Raw genomic sequence first — 21635 nt, forward strand, 5'->3', positions numbered from 1 at the left:
ATTTATCTAAGTTATAGTTATAAATCTATTTTATCTATTTAATCTAATTTATCTATTTTATCCAGATTATATAGATTAAATATATATTTTTATCTATTTTTTCCCCTTAATTTTTTATATATTTAAAACAAATTGTATCCATTATTCTATTTTGTTTTTATATTTTTTACATTGTGTTATTTATATATATATGTATATATATTTTTTTTTTTTTTTTTTTTGGGGGGGTGGGTGGAAGAACGCTACATTTTTTTGGTATAAAGGATTGCTGTAGACGTGATATAGGGAGAGGGGGAGGGATTTGTGGTTAACATTTTATTTTCAGGATGGTGTGTTGAAATCTTGGGGTTTAGGTCACAAGATCACCACAAGGGTCTCCTATAGAATTCATATTAATTATTCTAGAACGAAGTTTCTGCATATTTTTCCCCATGCCTTCCCGGATTCGTACACAAGAAAATGATGTATTAAGCTAAGTATAATCCAATCCGGCAGATCATATTGCAAGATTTATCCCTTTAAATTGGCCCAGCTTTTGAAATTTAAAGAGCGGTTATTTTTTTTTGCCAGGTCAAGGAGTGGGTGTTCAAAGGGAAACCCCTGCAGTCTGGGTTTCTTTTAGGATTCAATGGGATGAGTGGGTACCAGTGGGTGAACGAACAAAGGTTAAGATTTAAGATCAAAGGATTTCCTAATGGGGTGTGTGGGTACCAGTGGGTGAATGAACAAAGGTTAAGATCAAAGGATTTCCTTCTTGAAATTTTCCACGGGCCTTTGATAAAACGAGCATAGGTTAATGATGTCAGCAAATTAACAGAACAATCAAAGTTGTTATTTTTTAAAGAGGAACTAGGTTTTTCTTTTTAGAGCACAGTTTCTTTTGTTGTGATTGTGTTGCAGCATCACTGATCTAATTTTTAAATAGTTCTATAAGCCATTTTTATTGGAGTGGAAGAGATATCAGAAACTTTACTTATGTTATTGTGCAATTTCTAATTTTAAAGGTATAATGCAGGATTGGTAATAAGGGGAAAAGTACCACTGTAAATTGTTATTCAGAGGTTCATAACTACAGAACCAGTTTTGTATGTGAAATATTACCCTTTTAAATTATGTCATTATGGGTGCGTTGGATAAGCTTCCTGTGTCGACCCCGCCGAGCTCACTCGGGCGAGCCCCTGACAAGGTCACCCCCAAGTGACCCACTCCACAAGCAGGGTACTGAGGGCTGACCCGGGTGAGCCCCGTCAAAGCTATTCGAACGTACCGGGGCAGACCGGGGTCGACCCAGGGAAGCTAAAATGAACGCACCCAATATTTGAGAAATCTATATCTGAAAACCTGAAAAATAGCTGATTTTGATTTTTCACCCCTTTCTCCTGACTCACACCACAGCATAAGCCAAACTTTTCCCAGGTTTGTGGTTTATGTGTACGGTTGATCACGCAAATCATGAACTATGTCTGCAACCTTGACAGCCCTACAAATTCTTTGTAATACTTCTTTAAAGACACTGGACACTGTTGGAAATTGTCAAAGACCAGTCTTCGACTTGGTGTATCTCAACATATGCATAAAATACCAAACCTGTACACATTGGAGCTTAATTGGTCGTCGAAGTTGCGAGATAACTATGAAACAAAACAAAACCTTGTCACACGAAAGTGTGTGCATTCAGATGCTTGATTTCGAGACCTCGAATTCTAAACTTGAGGTCTCGAAATCAAATTCGTGGAAAATTACTTCTTTCTCGAAAACTACGTCACTTCAGAGGGAGCCGTTTATCACAATGTTTTATACCATCAACCTCTCCCTATATTCGTTACCAAGTAAGGTTGTATGCTGATAATTATTTTGAGTAATTACCAATAGTGTCCACTGCCTTTAAAGAATGAAGACTTGCCCCCCAAAAAAACATCTCCAAATTGTTTTCGAAACCCAACCAAAACTGTTTTAGCATCTTGTTCTACTCCGTATGAGATCAAGTTTTGTTTTCTTACCAATGTTGTACTCGCATTCATCTTTCCACTGTTTTAATTCATTTTCAAAACGTAGACAAAGGGTAAAAATCTAAAGGAAAACGTTTAATTCTTCGGACAATACAATTATAATTATAAAAACAAGCAGAGGCCGTCCAGGGAAAAGCAAAAGTAAAATAAATAAATAAAAACTGGTCAAAAAAGATGTGCCCTCCCAGACTTGCTCATAAAAAGAGTAAACATTTATATACTATACATGACACAGAAATCTAAAACAGGTATAATACTCCTCCTTTTTAAGTCTGAATCCCATTTCTTTTCTCTTTAGGAAAAATGGGGGAAAGTTGGCCAATAAGGCCTGAAAAGTCTCTTATGGCCTACACCAAGTAACAAACAATGGAGAGCTGTTGATAGTATAAAATATTGTGAGAAACGGCTCCATCTGAAGTATAGTTTTTAAGAAAGAAGTAATTTTCCACGAACTTGATTTCGAGACCCCAGAATTAGATTTTGAGGTCCCGAACGAAATCAAGCATCTGAAAGCACACACCTTCGTGTGACAAGGGTGGTATTTTCTTCCATTATTATCTTGCAACTCCGACGACCAATTTGGTTCAAATTTTCACAGGTGTGTTATTTTGTGCATATGTTGAGATACACCAAGTAAAAAGACTGGTCTTTGCAAATTACCAATGGTGTCCAGTGTCTGTAAGGCCAGTCCTGTACTCAGTCAAAGATATTCAAATTTTTCCCAAGGGCCTACATTGATTTTAAAGAAAATATGTTAATTTAACAGCTCGAGAAGTGTATTTTGTCATTAAACTTTTTGGGATAATGCACTTGTTCACCATTTTAATGTAATTTGCATATGTGAACACTTCTGAATTTCTCGTAATTATCGACTAAAATTTAGGCCCCCCAACCTAAAGGTTTTGAAAAACTAAAAACACTTCTACCGTTGAGAGAGCGCGTCAAAGGACAATGCCGCTGACGTCATGTCTGGGAGATTGCTTTGTTATACCTCCACGCTGCAACAAAGCGGCTTTACAAATTGGAGCTCCCATCAGCTATGACGTTTTGAAGGTGCTGAAGGTAGGAAATCGGCTGGGACTTTTACTTCCACTTCAATCAGTGGATCGAGAGGGCTTTCGTTGTTAACTTCACTGCCGCGGGGTGAGTCGTTATGACGCTTTCTCTAAGCGTGTCCAGAAGACTGGTTAAGCACTATGGTCTGCTTTTTTTAGATGCTCAATGAAAATAGGCCTTGATGCAATATACACATACGGGCGATCGGCAACACTTTATAATAGACTATTATCTAACCCATTTTATCCCCTTTATTGTGAAACTTATACAGATATTTAATCTGCCACTAAGCTAGACATCCAATAAAGCCAACCAATAGGAAGAGGAAGTAATCTTTTTTTCTTTCCTTTTCAAACGTTGAGTACAAATAAATGCTATTCAAACGACAGCAATGTAACTTCCTTGCAAGAAAAAAATCCTTTCACACGAGGTACATTTTGTAAAATGTTACAACCATGCTATAAGTTAGCAAGAGACCCTTGCTAAATTGCTCTCGTGTGAAAGGGGCTACAATGTTCTCCTCAGATGTAACCCTTAGCTATCCCTCATAAAGATCCACAGTGGTAGCTCACATTGGTGAAGATTATGACTCTATTGGTCTTGGCACTGTTGTCCCAATAGACCTTTATCACAGTGGGTGCGTTCGTTTAGCTTCCCTGGGCCAACCCCGGTGTGTGGTGGGTTTTTTTCATAGGACGAACGTGGGTAATTATCTGCACATGTTCGTCCTGGAAAAATAAAACGACACACACCGGGGTCGACCCAGGGAAGCTAAACGAACGCACCCAGTGTGGCCTCCATGATTTTACTCCATTCCAACTCATTGCTAACCAAACTGAGGCTGGACGAAATAATAGTCTGGTGCCATGTTTGCGCAATGAATATTAGCATTCATAATGTAGGAAACAGGGAACATTACCAAGATGGTGACAGCGTGATAAAGGTTTATAGGCCTACTTGCAAATTACCTGATTTTATCAGTTTGCATTTGTAAAATATCAGATGAATGATATACATTTGATTAATTTGTTTTTCACAACGTTTTGGTGTAAACCTGTTTTCCAACTTAGTTTTACTTATTTCAATTGTTGTCATACTTTCACAACTTCTCAACTTCTAAACTTCTCGAGTAGACCTACCTTTTAAAGTGTTTTAGTGTTTGAAATGTATCTTTTTGTGAATGTACTTTTTTCATGTTTTTATATTGTAAATGTTTTACCCGTGGAACACGGCATTAACAAAATGGCATTAACAAAACCACCAATGAAAACCAATACCAACAATTCCTTAAATTGATAAGCTTACATCTCGCTATTATTAGTATTTTTCGCCAATCGTTGAGACAAACAAATTTTCAACATTTTTGCTTTTGTTAGATGGAATTTATTTACAAAAAGTTTTTGAAAGACGATTGGGAAATAATCAGCAAATGAATAACATCAACTGCTGTTCCTTCGGAGAATTTTAAATACCGGTCGAACAACAAATTTCAGCGAGAGTCCCCGCTTTCACTTCGGCGGCCGGGAGTCGTACCTTTACACACGGATATTCCTCATGCAAAAGCAATCCACACCGTGTGGGCGGCTTCTTTTGAAAGCGGTGGTGTTGATAAAAGAATGGATTTGGATTGCTATCTGACTTGAAACTTCAGCCATGCATGATATGGATGAACTAACGAATGAAACACATGTTTAAGGATATAGTTTTTAAATGTCCTATTTAAGTTGGTTATTAAAACGACAATCAAAATGCTTTATGTGTTTGCGGTTCCTTTCAACGTGCTTACAATTTTGTGCTTTCCTTTGACGACGAAATATTGAAACAAAAAGTAGTGAGCTCGGAATGTAGAAAATGTCCGGTTTTACTTTCTACACTCCTGTGAGATGATCTAGCGGGGAGGTGGGTACAGTTCAGATCACTAAGGATACTGAGAAAGGGTGGTGGAGGGGGAGGGTAATCCTGTTTCAGCCCCAGGAGTTTGTGCCAAAGCTCTGGTGCTGTCAGCATCAGCAGAGTGTGGGTTCAATACCCGGCCGGGCTTATACTTGTGCAGAAACTTTGTATCAGGTAATGCAGGCTCCTTGTTGATGATACCCACAACTGCACCCTTACGGACTATGAAGGGGGTAACCGTGTTTCAGCCCCAGGGGTAGGTGGCAGCGTGCCCATAAAGTGACAGTTGATTTGGGTTGAGAGCCCAAAATCAGTTAAGTGTGGCCCGCACCCTTGAACTGGGTGTCTGGCCTGTGATATTGGGCAATCTCTCATGAAATATTTGTTTGCTACAGTTTTTATACAGTTTAGAATGTACTTCAGAGGGTGTATATGGCTCGCTCCTCGTGAATTTGTTATTGCATTCAATTTTGTCTGAGAAGATGGGAGAAATAAAACACTTATTATTAACATTAATGTTTGGATTGTCTCGGACGAGCGGTCTACACCAGACCCAAGATCTCACAAAGAGCTAAGATTGGTCTTAATTAACTGAAAATCAATCTTAGTAGCTAAGTAAAGTGTGATGTCCGGTTCAAATCACAAATGGTATTGTTCTGACAATTTATCTTTAATGTGAATTTTAATGCCTTGTGAAATCGAGCTCTGGTGTTGTCAGCGGTAGAGTGTTTGTTCGAACCCGGTCATTAAATGTGTGCCCTTGAGCAAGGCATTCAACCATACTTAAAGGAACGTTACAGAATTGGTAAGAAACAAAAATCGTGAAGATCACAGATTTACATAAAACTTACACGGTCTAATGATGATGATAGTAGAAAACATCCCTTTAAATATTTCTCTCTGAAATGTCATATTTAATGAGAAATAAATAATCTAACTTTGCATTTGGAGTTTATCGCTCAGTGAGCGTTTTATTCATTTTTATTTTGGCATCGATGCAATGCAAAATTTGTAATCAGTTTTTCACTATTCTCTCGTGACCCATATGGCCGATCGATCTCAAACTTCTACAGGTTTGTCAGTTTATGTATATAACCAATTCTGTAATGTTCCTTTAATTTGTAACAAGTTATGTAGGAATGGTGCATTATGCGCTTCCAGCCAGGCACATACAATACCAGTGCCTACATCCTTATGGAATGTGAAGTGGGTCGATAGCCCAAATCAGTTAAGTGTAGTGGCCCTCGCCTTAAGGTGACCGTCCGGCATTGTGATATTAGGCCATCTCTCATCAAAAATTTTTGTTTTAAAGGAACATTACAGAATTGGTTTTGCTAGCAAAACAGTTGCTGCCAGTGTAAGCACTTCATGTAACCCACCACATACAAAAACTAACAAACCTGTAGAAGTTTAAGATCGATCGGCCATCTGGGTCACGAGAGAGAAAACGGATTACAATTTTTGCAATGCATCAATGGCAAAACAAAAATGAATAAAACGCTCACAGAGCGATAAACTCAAAACACGAAATTAAATTATTTATTTGTCATCAAATTTGAAATTTCATACGGAAATATTTGAAGGCATGGTTTTTTTTACTATTATCATCATTAGACCATGTAAGTTGTATGTAAATCTGTGATCTTCACCATGTTTCTTTCTTACCAATTCAGTAACGTTCCTTTAAACATTATCTATATACATCATACTTAAGATAATTTGTGGTGACTTGTTTAAAGAAGTATTCTAAGTATTTTTTCCCCACATGCAACCGTTTGAAACATAAAGAAAACAAAAATAGTTTCAAGACGTGTATTAGAATTGATTCCCAGTAAAGTTGCATTGCGCAATAGTTATGACCAATGACCAACACACGTGACCTACATGTCTTAACAAAACCTAACGAGTAATGTTCTCTCTCATGTAATAATTTCTTTATATTTTTTTTTTTATTCAAATCTAGCAAATTAAGTAATGAAACAAACATCCTGTATGGGATATCTTTGGGTTGACATACTTTCAAATTCTTACGCAATTACTTTACAAGATTTTAGTCCGAACTTAAGTGGTCTGCCAATTCCCGACGAGGAACTAAAACCTCATTATATTGAAATAATGAACACCGTCATTATTTATTAAATTATTGTTTCATTTTATAAAACTCTGTAACAAGACATCCGGTTCAATTATCGTGATAAACTATTAGGAATTGCTTGGGTTTTTACGTTATGATGTTTACAATTAAAAATATATATAGGCCTATAATGCAAAATGATAATGGTTTTGAATAGCTCTATACGTTACATTGTTAAATTTAAAAGACCCAAAGAGAAAAGAGTTCGTGAGTGTAAAGATAATCTCATGATTTCGGGGGATTTCCCCATCTAATTTAAATTATTTATCTTCAGCTTGTTTTATTATTTAGATTTTTTTAACAGCAGAATTATGTTAATTGGTTGTGCAATAATTGTTACTATACGTGACAATAAATAACATTTGAAATATTACCCCTTTTCTTTATTTAATTTTATTCAGTTTAAAGGACTCGGTACTTTTTTAAAATGTCCACAGATTAACATTAAACTTATAGGGTTTGAAGATAATGATAGTGGAAAGCTTCCCTTCAAATATTACTAGCTGAGGTTGTGTAGTTTTTGAGAAATGAATCAAACAAGTCACAAAATAATTTTCGTCTCATGAGAAATCCCATTAACCAGTTATGATATTATACCAAAACCATAGCATAACTGGTTAATAGTTTTTTACATGCTAAAACTGAGACAAAATTTTTTTGTTTTACTCATTTCGTAAAAACTACAGCACCTCAGTAAGTAAAATTTCAAAGGAAGCTTTCTACTATCATAATCTTCAAACCGTGTAAGTTTAATGCAAATCTGTGGACATTGTGTTTTGTGTTAGGAAAAGGTACGCAGACCCTTTAATTTTAATAAATTTAATTATGCTTGCGTCTTACACCTTTAAATGTTGTATACAACAAACTAACATGTGAAAATATAATTTCAAAGGCCGCGTTTTTAAGACATCGCCGGAAATCCGGAGCGAATAATGTCCACGCAGGAAGAATAATCCCTAATAGGAAAACAAAATCTGCGAATTGTTTCTGTCGGAACACTTCTCAAATTCAAATTTTGGAGAACAAAATCGTATATCTTTTAAACCTAGTACAGGGAACGATTTCATCCAGAACTTTTGCATAGCAAAATATTTTGACTAAACAAATTAGGTGCACACTGGATGGTAATACTGAGTAGCAAATGATGATTTGTGAGTAACAACTGACACATTTTGCAAAGCATTTTGCTCTGCTATACGAGGGAAATCGTTCACTGTAGTCACATTACTTCCAGGTGAAACCTCCCTCAAAATGCTTTATACTATCGAAATCTGCTCTAAGTTTCTTACCGAAATTTTTGTTACCATTAGTGTTAACATTGATATAACCAAACGTCAACCTTCCCTTTTATATAAAACACTGATAACAAGTCTATTTAAGATGCGATCTTGACCCAATTTCATGGCTCTGCTTACCGTATAAGCACAGAATCGGCGCTTACGGAAGCAGGGAATCTGTGCTTACGGCAAGCGTATTTCACGGGTTATTGGCGAATTTTGGCTTTTGCGCGTGCGTACTCCACGTTACTAGGCATTCTACGCTTACAAGGCTATATCGCAGAAATTCGGTGCTTACACGTAAGCGGAGAATCGTGATCGTAAGCGCAGAATTTGGCGGTAAGCAGAACCATGAAATTGTGACCTGATTAGTTTGCAAACTAATAGTTTTACACAAAGAGACACGCTTTCTATCAATCTATAAGCGATCTCTATTGATTTTTTTTCTTCTTTTGTTAAGAGCTCAGACTTTTTTCGTCGGCATGGTTAACCATGGCCGATCCGGAAGCATTGTGAATACACTGTTCCTGGAAAAGTTGCTATTTTTACTACATTGGGGCTGTCAGCTTCGTGCAAAGCTGGTTAAGATTGACGTCACAGCTTGATGAATATCCATGAGTTTAGAACGAGACCTCACAAAACAGAAATATTGGAAAGTTCCTTTTGGTAATACATTTTTTATTGACAAAACGGACAAAAAAGAACGAATAGGCCCTACAGTGATGAATTTAAAAAACAAAATGACATCGAATAATTGTGGATCTGCCTTAGCATTTAAGGAATGGTAAAGCGGGAAATAATGACGCTGTCTTAAGACTGATTTAAGCCGTCAATTCGAACGCAGTCCTAGCTTTGGCAGTTTGGCGACGCCGTCAATTCCGACGCGGTCTTAGCTTTAACAGCTTCGTGACGCCGTCAATTCGGACGCAGTCTTAGCTTTGGCAGCTTGGTGACGCCGTCAGTTCGGACGCAGTCGTAGGTTTGTCAGCTTGGTGACGCCGTCAAATCCAACGCAGTCTTAGCTTCGGCAGCTTGGTGACGCCGTCAAATCCAACGCAGTCTTAGCTTCGGCAGCTTGGCGACGCCGTCAATTCGGACGCGATCTTAGCTTTTGCAGCTTGGGGACACCGTCAATTCGGACGCAGTCGTAGTGTTGGCAGCTTGGAGACGCCGTCAATTCGGACGCGATCTTAGCTTTGGCAGCTTGGCGACGCCGTCAATTCCGACGCGATCTTAGCTTCGGCAGCTTGGGGACGTCGCCAATTCGGACGCGATCTTTGGTAGCTTGGGGACAATGTCGATTCGGACTTGCTTCAGCATAGCTTGCCAAAGCCCTAAATTCGGACGCAGCATAAGCATTGACAGCTAGGCAACGCAGTCAATTCGGACGCAGCATTTGTATTGACAACTCGGATAAGCCGTCTTTTTTTATAGCCCTGACAACTTGGCAAAGTTCATATTATCTTATTCAAAAAAGCACTAAAAGGGGATTGTTCACGAAAAACTATAGTTTTAATTGGTCAAAGGTGCCCTCTCAGAAAAATAAATTCTGCAACATCCCATTTTTTCCTTCTTCTTTTTCGCTTCTTCTTTTTCTTCTTCTTTTTATTGGCGTGCACAGTCTAAATTTGAGAACCAAGGGTTGATATTCTAGCCTTGTGATATCATAGATGCCTCTCTATAATTGACCCCCCCCCCACCCCCCCCCCCCCAAAAAAAAAAAATTACCTATAATTATCATATTCCTCGCAGTGATTCCCAATATTGCGCCCTGCAATCCTGTGACACTTACTAGGAAATTCTTCTCATTAATTGTTAAGTCACTCGTTTTTGTTTCTTTTCTTTTTAGAGGGTGATCGATGCAGAAGGATGCGTCCAATGCGGAAACAGACATGCTACAAATTCATGTTGGATTACGTAATTATTTGAAGTCCTGATTTGAGATAAACCATGCGGCTAATTAGTGGCTATACAAAAGAAATTAAAAAAAAATTACAAAGAGAGAAAAATTATAAACCAACTTGACAGGTTGTACGTCCGCTACCAATAGAGGTACCTGTCACAGGTTTGGTCTTCAATTCAAGGAACCAGCTACACAACATGACGACATTGCATTTGATGTTTACAGACGAGTTCCTAATTAAAGCCAAGGTTACTTGTTACGTTTCTTCATCAAGGAAAACAAAACAACTGCGGTGGGTGACGATGGTTTCATGATCCCATTTGCACCAGTGATGTAATACAAATTCATTTTTACACAAGGATTTATGACTCGGTTATTATTGTATTTATTCAAGCGAGTCCCCGGGAATATCCCCCGAGGCGGTCCCAAATTGATTATTATTTTTTTTTTTTCTGGGTGGCTTTGTTTTTTGTTTTTTTAATATTTCGGTAATAGTAACCTAAGGTCCGTTTCTTTGTCTCACCAAAGAACAAATTGAAAAATTTTACATTTTGAAATGGTATAAAGTTTAGGTATTTGGCTAAATACCGGCATAATCATCAGTTGACAATCTTCGAGCAACCAGAATTAGTCTACGACCACCAAGAAGTTTCTTAGTAGTCATCATTTTGAGAGCCCAAGTCTGAAAAAGTGTTTCAATCATCATGAATTCTGTAAGTATTTTTTTTTTTTTTTTCATTTCGGTTTGATGTGCAAGCACTGTATAGTCAGTACTTAACCGAGTCCCGTAAAACAAAATTACAGGCATGTTACTCGGGTGGGATTGGGATCCACGACCTTAGTTTTTTTTTCAAGTCAAACAAATGCCAAAATAATGTTTACTTCTGAGATGGAAGTGATTTTAAGTTGAGGGTAATTCGCTTATTCACTTTTCATTTGAAATGATTTTTTTCTCTTTTTTCCCCCAATTTTTATAATTATAATTCTCAGAAAAAACCTAGCTTATCATTAAAGTGAAGAGAAAACAAAAAAGGAAGAACTGTAATTGAATAGTAAACTTGTGGGTACCATGTGTTAATCTCTTTCGTGGGATTGTTAAACCTAAGCCGAAGCGTTAGGCCGGAGCTGAATCAGTGTATTGGTCAAAGTGTTAAATACTGTTACGGAATTGGTTAAAGGCGCTGGACACTATTGGTAATTACCTAAAATAGTTGTTAGCATAAAAACGTACTTGGTAACGAGCAGTGGAGAGCTGTTGATGGTAAAAAAAAAAAACATTGTGAGAAACAGCTCCCTCTGAAGTAATGTAATTTTCGAGAGAAAAGTTATTTTCCACTAAAATATTTGAATATGATTTCGAGACCTAAGAATTAGATTTTTGGGTCCCGAAATCAAGCATCTAAAAGCACACAACTTCGTGAGACAAGGGTGTTTTTTCTTCCAATATTATCTCGCATCTTCGACGACCAACAACATTTCACAGATTTGTTTTTTTGTGCATAATGTTGAAATACACCTTTGACCAAAAAAAATTAGTCTGAAAGCTAGGGTGATCATCATATTAAGTTCATAATACTAATCGAAGCGTTTTCTTTTCCCTCCATTTTTGTACAATCTGAATTTCACGATGATATGGTTTTGTCTTGTTAATGCTTTTATGTGCTTTTCCTATTTGACAAGAGTTTTGGGGACAGGGTTATCATTCAAACATTTTTTTTCACTTTCACAGTTGACAAATCTCCTCATCTTCGTTGCCGTGGTGATAAGTTCCACGCTGGCCAATCCAGTCATCACTGACCCGCCATCTTGTGCCAACCCGTCCCTCTCCGAGCTGCAGACAAAACTCGATGACGAGTATCTCTTCCACAACCCTCCATCCCCAAACACCGAGGAGACCAACTCGACCTGCCCGAGCGGTACATCAGTGGGGGACGACTGGCCTTTGAGTCGGTCCTCCGTCTGCCCGTGGAGCTACGTCAGTCAGTACGACGCCGATAGAGTTCCGGCGGTCATCACCCAGGCCGCTTGCTCCTGCGACTCCTGCCTGGACCAGACCACGTCCGAACCCCGGCCGGATCTGAGCTGCACGGCAATCAAGTACCAGTTACCGGTTCTTAGACGTGGCGAATGTGTCAATGGCGTGTCCAACTACCACCAAGAGTATGAGAGCGTCACTGTGGGGTGTGCGTGCATGAGACCTGTCTTCCAAAGCAATCGTGCTCCTGATATCATCGGGTAGACCAAGCACAGAGTGAGGAAAATGGACCAGACTATAACCTCCCTTCTGGCCTCGTTTTTATTGCATCTAATATAATGTAAGAAAAGAAGATGGCCGGAGCGTCATATGTCTGAAATAATCGATTATTGATAATGTGTAGTGTTAATCTGATTCTAGCCAATAGTACTTTAATGATATATGTGTAAAGAGGGATTGTAGAATTTTTTGATTGGTTTTATGATGGGAAGCCTGGAAACTAAAAACTGATTACGGATATAACAACCATTAAGTGTAACTTCCTAATGTTTTAAAGGCAGTGGACACTATTGGTAATTACTCAAAATAATTATCATCATAAAACCTTTCTTGATTACGAGTAATGGGGAGAGGTTGATAGTATAAAACATTGTGAGAAACAGCTCCCTCTGAAGTGACGTAGTTTTCGAGAAAGATGTAAGTTTCCACGAATTTGATTTCAAGACCTCATATTTAGAACTTGAGGTCTCGAAATCAACCATCTAAACGTACACAACTTCGTGTGACAAGGGTGTTTTTTCTTTCATTATTATCTTGCAACTTCGACGTCCGATTGAGCTCAAATTTTCACAGGTTTGTTACTTTATGCATATGTTTAGACAATTACCAAAAGTGTCCACTGCCTTTAAAGCATTATCTAGTTTTCTCAATAAAACTTAAACACTTTCGTCAAAGTAATTTTCAAACCAGCAGCTAAAATTTGGAAGGAAGTTGATCGGTAATTTATTATGTAGTTTTATTTATTTTTATGGAAATATTTTCTTCAAGTAAATTTCAATTCGGCGGCTGAAGTTTGGAAGGAGGTTGGTCGGAATAATGTGTATTTTCAACCAAGAATAGAAACCAATTCATTTATAATGAAGCAGAAATAACGTACTCCACTATGTGGCAGACAATGTTCCCTGTGGGAACCTAAATTAATAGATTTAATTTTACTTTATAGTGCTAATTATATTCGGTTACATTTCTTTATTAAATAAGGGAATCAATGTGTGGTGAAGAGGTTTTCAACTAGTGGTTTAATCCCAACGAGGCCTGGTTCTTGATAATTTTACTGAGACGAAGTCGAACTAGGCCTCGGCGGGTTTAAACCACTAGTTGAAAACCGATTCAACACACTTCCTTTTTCTTATTTTACACTAATTAGTATAGGTGGGCATTCGCCTACGTAATTGTATGTTGTGTTTTCACGAAGAGACGGGCAAATTTAACTTATTATTGAGATGAATTGGTTTATTATTTGATATTTTATTTTGATTTTGATACTATAAGGTTTCACGCCTGCAAAAGAACATTTTGGTACTATACAGAGCTTCCAGTATCCAATTCAGCACCCTTTTTAAATTCACAGTCTCGAATCGTTCTTTCTATACGCATTTTTGACAAGCCCGTCCCTTCCGTGAAAATCGGTGACAGAATTATACCATAACGTGCAAAAAGACAATTTTATTTATGTAGTAATTTAATTAGTTATCTTTCTATTTAATAGTAAACTTATAACTTATTTATTTAAGTAGTTATTTTAATAAAACATTAATTATTAATCAGCAGCACATTTGAACCAATTCTTTCCTCTTTTTTTTTGGGGGGGGGGTTTACTTGGGCAAGGGACCCACAAACATTCGGACGTGAAAGTTGTGTCTTTCTTTGAAACTGACACTAAATCTATTTGGACGTGGAATCGATTCTTTTCGTTCTAATGTACCATTTCAGAATAATTTCCCGTTGCATTCAATGGTACAAAAACATGTGAGAGAAATATGGGATAACAATATCGGTGTTCCAAAAGTAACTTCAAGTAGGATTTGAACCTTGGCATATAACTAGGTATGGTTTGTGGTAGCACCAAATTTCTTTTGAGAAGTGCTGTTTCTGAAGAGAACCGGTGGTTGGTAACTCAACGTTATAAGTAACTTCAAGTCATCAATATTCATGTGTACGGTCCATGCATATCCGTTAAATTATGCATGTACTCCCATTATATCCTTTTGAAACGCAATGAGCATTCAGAACAGAAAAAACAGTGTATCTTTACAACATTTTCCAGGGGTTTCCTCCATGCTTTCTCATTTAGTTCCCCTCTCGATTAACATTATCTCTCGACGTGGTCATGTGTGAAGAAGAAAAAAATTATTGAGCAAATCAATATGATTATACACTTAAAAAGAGACAAATAAACCTCTATTTTGAAAACGAGCAAGGTGTGTTTTTTTGCTATCGTTTCTCCATTATTAGTTGACGCGACAATTCACCGTGCAGTTCCTCAATAGGTGTGGACTGACCTTCTGTCCTGGCTGGGTTTTGAACTTTGGTTTAGACGATCGTCTCTTCCGTTTAACTGCGTCACGATTCGCTGTCAAAGACGTGGACTAGTACAGGTTGGCGTGGACTGGTCGGCTGCCCTGGTTGGCGTTCGAGTTTTGGTTTCGCCTTTAGTATAGTTCCGTTTCTTTTCTTTTTAATGGTGACACGATTCGCTGCCCTTGACTGGACTCTGATATTTTGGCAGTGGCTTCGGTGATTTGTGCTTTACAATGGACACAGGCCCAATTTCGATAAAGCCTGTAAGCACAATTATCTGCTAACCACATTAGAAAGTTATCTGCTAACCACAAGAAAATCATGCTCAGCAAAAACAGACCACAAGATCACATTCCATGAACTATTGTTGCGACAGATGCCCCACTTTTTTTTTCCTTTTTTTTTTTTACTTAGCAGAGAATTTTGTTAAGCAGTACTGTTTGCGCAACTGATATAGAAAATTGGGCCCTCGTCTACACGCTAACAGGAACGGCATATTTGGGAGCTGTTATTTAACGCAAGCTTTTTACTAATCCTACCGTCCTTTGTATTGTTTAAAGTAGTAACTCTTCCTCATAGAAATGGGGACCAGTTCCTTTTTGGAACAACACGGTAAATCAATCAATTAATTATGTTGTTATTGTTACCCGTGTCTGTAGAACAATGACGCAGGTCGGTGTCGTTGTCTATTGTCCCTTACCCCCCCCCCCCCCCCTCCAATGGCACTTGATGACCACCGACCTTCGGAACCAAATTTCCCGGTTCCTGTTTTATGTCGTCATCAATGACGTCAATGGACTTGATGTTTCACTACGGATATCGGGTGTTACTTATACGGTTGTTTACAGTAGGTGCAAAAAGGGAGTTCTTTACAGTACACAATAGATGTACATATAATAAAAGGTCAATAATAAGAGGTTGTTTTTATTTTTGTTTTATTTAAAATTTAAAAAGAAAATTACCGATGGTATGACTCATATGCCTTTTCGGCTCCAGATTCGACTCAGGCTAGCTTGGCCCCGGGGTTGTTTTGACAATATTGTGCATGCTTTGCATATCGTACATCGGTCTTCAGACGAAATAAAGGAGTCTGCAGCCTATTTCACGAAACGCTCGAATACTATCTCCAGGTATAGGACGAGTAATTCCTCCTAACTTAGGATGGGTTCAATTCATCCTTAACGTCTTTTGACACGGAACTTTACTCGCCCCTAAGTCTTAAGATTAATCCTCAGTTAGGAAGAGTTTGGTGAAATCGACGGCTGCGGTCGAATCCAAAGCCGAAGCCGTGGACTCGAAAAGGGACATAAATAGGCGACCTTTTCCGTCACTCCATGGGCGGAGACCGGAGTTGGGCCCGCTGGGTTTCGCTGAATCCTGCATCAGTACAAGTCTGACGTTAGCTTGTGTCATTTCTTTGGGAGTGGTCACTCGAATTATGACAGATAGTTTGCTAAAAATATTTAACTGTTTTTATGGTCCATGCAAGCTTATAATAATAATAATAATGACAACAATTCCTTAGCGCATTTCAAAAAAAAAAAAACGTATCAATGCGCTTTACATTTAAGTGCCCTCATGGATCCAATAGCATCCCTTTTTTAATGTTGCTCAGCTCCTTTGGGAGTTTACAAACTGAAATTCCGCCTGTGCATTCAGGGCCCAAGTTTCATCAGAGCTACTTAAATATAAAAATATCTCTTAACACCTTTGTACTAAGCACATTTTACACATGCCAAATGGTATTTTAACTTGTAACCTCATTATGGTAAGCATAATTCTCTTTTTACTTAGCGTTTTTTGTTGCCAAGCAGCTCCATTTCAAATTCTGGCGTTTCTGATCAGCAGAGTGTGGGTTCGAATCCCCAGCCGTGACACTGGTGTCCTTAAGCAAGACACTTGACCATTGATTCGTCCTTCGGATGGGACGTAAAGCCGTTGGTCCCATGTGTTGTGTAACGCATGTACAAGAACCCAGTGCACTTATCGAAAAGAGAAGGGGTTCGCCCCGGTGTTCCTGGTTGTGGCTGCTTCATGCGCCGTAGCACCTTGTAAACCCTTTTAAGTGCTAAATAATTGGGTCTCAGAATCCATCACTGCATTAACCTATCTTTCTGAAAGTTTGTATACACTCAGCGCCTTGAGTACATTGTTTGGTAGATACGTGCGCTATGTAAGACTTCTATATTGTTGTTCATATTATTATGAAAATGGGTCAAATAAAGTGCATGCTTTTTAGTGAAGAGTAACATACACTTGTGTTTATGTTACCGTCCACAGAATCAGACGTTGCTAAGGGTTGCGTCATTTGGAATTACTATTCATGACCAATTAAGTCACCTTTTGTCAACAAATAATATTGACTTGCCCCACTGATACCCCACCCCTAGAAAACACTTCAACTGTTTGAATAAAAGATAAACTGGGTGGACATTATTGACCTATTTGTAGATCTAGTGTATCACTACCTCCATGATCAAATTGTTTTGATAGTTATTTAGATTGATTAGTCTGGTCTGTGTCAATGTGATTTTGTAGTCTGGCCCGTGTCATTGTCATTTTGTCCTTGTCGTGTCCAAGTTCTTGTCTGTTCCAGGGAAATGTACAATAGCAGCCTTTTTCGATGCATGTTGGCTGAGAACGGAGCCTGAAGCCGAATCTACAGCCGAATCCGTTGTTTCGAAAAGAGCCTTAATACTCATAGGATGGGTGAACGACTATACAACATTTTGAGTTCAGCGAAGTATGTTAAAATGTTTCACTGCCACGCTAACACAAACACACCCCGCATGAATGTCACACTTCTGACTAAACGCAAGGCCAGATGAGTCATCATTGGGAGACCCTAGGTTTATGAATCAACTAGGAATTCCCTTTCGCATCTCTTGATGATTCATCCCAGTTCCAGTGTGAGTCAGGGGGATCCACTGAGGGAATCCTGGCGCAACATAGCTTAATATAATAGAAACAAAAAATTCTTCGGAACCAAAGTTCACGGTTCCCGTTTTATGTCGTCATCAATGACATTAATGAACATTGATGTTGCACTGAGTCAGGGGGATCCAGCGAGGGAATTCTGGCGCAACATGGCAAAGAAGTACCGGGGTAACTCAGCCAAGGAGTCCCGGGGCAACTCTGCCAGAGGAGTGCTGGGGCAGCCAAGGAGTCCCGTGGGTAGCTCAGCCAGTGAGTCCTGATTAACTCCCTGGGCAATAAGGTAACTAGGCAAATGAGTCTCGGGGTAACTCAGCCAAGGAGTCCCGGGTAACTCAGCCAAGGAGTCCCGGGGTAACTCAGCCAAGGAGTCCCGCGTAGCTCAGCCAAGGAGTCCCGGGTAACTCAGCCAAGGAGTCCCGGGTAACTCGGCCAACGAGTCCCGGGGTAACTCGGCCAAGGAGTCCCGGGGTAACTCAGCCAAGGGGTCCGGGGTAACTCAGTCAATGAGTCCCGGGGTAACTCAGCCAAGGAGTCCCGGGGTAACTCAGCCAAGGAGTCCCGGGGTAACTCAGCCAAGGAGTCCCGGGTAACTCAGCCAAGGAGTCCCGGGTAACTCAGCCAAGGAGTTCCGGGGTAACTCAGCCAAGGAGTCCCGGGTAACTCAGCCAAGGAGTCCCGGGTAACTCAGCCAAGGAGTTCCGGGTAACTCGGCCAAGGAGTCCCGGGGTAACTCAGCAAAGGAGTCCCGGGGTAGCTCAGCCAAGGAGGCCTGAGGTAACTCAGCCAATGAGTCCCGGGTTAACTCAGCCAGTTTCTTTAACCTTGACCCAACCTCGGCTTTTACAGCGTGACACAGCACATCTCCAGTTTTCACAATACTCGTCAAACGGTAAACAGTTTGCTCTGGTGCATCTCTGGAAGATGGCCTGACGTCACGATTACGTCAATATTAACCATGGCTATGCCCAGATCCGCCTGTAAATGTTTTAACCTATGGGGTTGATTGGATACCAACAAACGGCATGTCATATCTTCACTTTCAGCCATTGTACGAGTAGTTTACTCAATTGCGGTAAAGGCGGAAATGTACTACCCTATACAGGGTGTCTCAAAAAAAAGGTAATCCTACTTGAAAGGGTTTTTATGGCCAGACTATTATGTTTACCAGCAGAAAGCATGACATCATCTTAAAGCTGCAACCTTTTGCTTTCCAATGATACATTTGGTTACATTCCAGGGTCATGCATCAGCGAGCACCATTGTTTTGAAAATGCTGTGCAAAAATGCAGTTGGTTCACTTTCGAACCCATGTCATTTTGGCCTTCAGACAGAGTGTAAACCTCGGGTTGCCACAAATGGTTCAGCTAATAACAGCACTGAGTGGTCAAGAAAAGGTATGAAACCAGAAGTTTGCTGGGATCTCTCTCACACCGCTCAAGAAGCCACTCACAGAAAGTATGTCTTCTTGCAAGATCAGGAAGCAGAAGTTCATGACGGATGTGAAGATGTGGAATAGATGAAAGTGAAGGTCCAGATGAGTGATCCGATTAAAAGTGGTGTGGCTCAGTCCAACACCATTCCGTCTTGCACTTGTCTCCTGTGGGTGGTCAATCAGTTGCTGTCGTAGGATAGCGATGTTTTCCTGATATCTCGCTGTCCTTGGCTTTCCCAAACTTCCTTTGTTGCAGTTGAAGCTGTTTCCGTGTGCTTCATACTTTTTCACATTGGCCAAGACTATTTTCTTTGCTGGTGGTTCTCGATCTGGGTAGGCTTCTCCAAATGCATCCTGTGTAGCCTGCAATTTTCAGGTTTCATACCATTTCTTTGACCACAAAGATTCTCTGTTCTGCCGTTAGCTGAACCATTGTGACAAGACTGTCTGAAGGCCAGAATGTTTAAAAGTGAACCAACTGCATTTTTGTACCACATTTTCAAGACAATGGTGCTCACTGATGCATGACCCTGGAATGTAACCAAATGTATCATTGAAAAGCACAAGGTTTCAGATGATGCCATACTTTCTGCTGGTAAACATAGTAGTCTGGCCATAAAAACCCTTTAAATTAGGATTACCTTTTTTTTGAAACACCCTGTAGTAGAAAAACTAAACCTTTGTCATGCTGGGCGCGGCTACCCCAATAACAATGTACAACAAAGAATGGAGGAAGAAAGCTCCCATTGACACCATCAATTGGCGTGATATCTTCACTTTCAACTGTTTTACGAGCAGGGGAATACCGAAATGAGGTAATGCGGAAAAAGAAAAGTGGCCCTGGGGACAAGTAATTTTCTGTCATGCTAGGTGTGGCTACACCCAATAAAAATATAATGAACAGTTTACCTAAAAGAGGTGCAACGCGGAAATGTTGTACCCCGTCAGAAAAACAAGCTGCTGTCATTCTGCTGCAGGCTACACCATAACAAAATATATAAATGCAAAGAAGAAAGCTTTTGTTTTATGTCCTGCTTTTCGTGTATAGTCTGGTGGTAAGGAAATGTTAAAAGAACTTTTGTCTCGTATTTTCTGTAAACTGACCACTCCCAGTCACCAGGAATAACAAGTAACGTCATTTGACTTTCCAAATTCCCCCACTTTCTAGTTTGGGTGTTGCTTGAAATTACAAAAACCGATTGATGATGGTATAGTTTTTTTTTTTTTTGTTTTTTTTTTTAAGTTTGAAACTCACTTTAAAACTATTCCGTTGATAAACCACTTGATATACTTTCAACCACTCAATTCGCAGGCTTAAAAAACATAATCCAAGATGGCTGACAGATATGGCATATATATCTTGAACTTTCATAATGAGTTGAGTTTAAACAATACCACGTGACCACTGTCGGAGGGGGGATCAAAGCTTGACCCAGAAAGTAATTTTTAAAACAAATCCATGACACGCAAGGAGTCCCAGTGCAATTCTGCCAAGTTGTCCCTATTCTGAAACTGGTCCTTTCTTTCTTACAATGAGCCATGGGGAAATCAGGCGAGAACATTGGGTTTCTTTTTTTCTAAATGTTGCCCGAGCAAACACAGTTCTAGATCAAAATGCTTTTCGTGTAGCCGGGCCAATGATTTGGAACTAATCTTTCCACGGTTTCTTGGCAATCTGTGACTTTATCTACTTTCGTTAAGTTATAAAGACTCGTCTTTTTTTCATGTAAATTTCTTTTATGTGCGCTATGATCTTGATAGATAAGAGCCTACAATTGTTATGTTGTTAGCACATATTGTGTAAAATGGTATCTATACCTTCCCCTAAGCCCAAAGGTGTGAGAGGATTCCCTTCCCCCATTCTTCTTCCATTTCGAGTGGCGTCCTCGGTCTATAAAAATAATAATAACTGTGACTTCTTATATAACGCACATGTCCATCACTCAGTGACGCTCCTGGCGCTGTAACATACAGTATTTCCTGCAAGATGTGGGACTACGTTTTGAATTATAAGACCTTATTCTGATAGCGCACCATGCATGAAATGTTTTACAAGGTGCTGTGGCGTAATTTGCTGCCGATCGACTGAGTTTTCTCCAGATCTCCCTGTCCCTCAGGAAAACTTCCCCAGCTGTCACAAATCCAGTGTCCCTTTTTGACACCAGTATGTTAATTCTTAACAATGGAAGTGCCCTTTGCAAAATTTAAAATGGCCTCGCCCTCAAAATGAGCAGATCGACATAGGTCTGGTGACCTCGAACCGGTCCTAATTAAGATGCAATCTGAACAGTTTGCAAACTCATTATTTTACGGCTTAGAAAATGAAAGTAAAAATGGAGCTGAACACAAACACGATGGAAATGTCTTCGTTTTCATTGATTTATTACAAAACAAGTGGATAAAATCTGGTTAAATATTATTATCTGATAGAATGAGGAA

The 21635-nt window shown here is 39.3% G+C and overlaps 1 protein-coding gene across 1 annotated transcript; it reads left to right on the forward strand.

Annotated features, from left to right (window-relative positions):
• Positions 1–10976: 10976 nt before the first annotated feature.
• On the forward strand, positions 10977–12511 carry LOC139952713 (interleukin-17D-like). Its single transcript, XM_071951916.1, has 2 exons — positions 10977–10985; positions 12002–12511. Exons 1-2 carry the CDS (start codon positions 10977–10979, stop codon positions 12509–12511), a joined length of 519 nt encoding a protein of 172 aa, XP_071808017.1.
• Positions 12512–21635: the final 9124 nt, after the last annotated feature.

Source organism: Asterias amurensis, chromosome 20 (genome assembly GCF_032118995.1).
Source record: "Asterias amurensis chromosome 20, ASM3211899v1".
Taxonomy (NCBI): domain Eukaryota; kingdom Metazoa; phylum Echinodermata; class Asteroidea; order Forcipulatida; family Asteriidae; genus Asterias; species Asterias amurensis.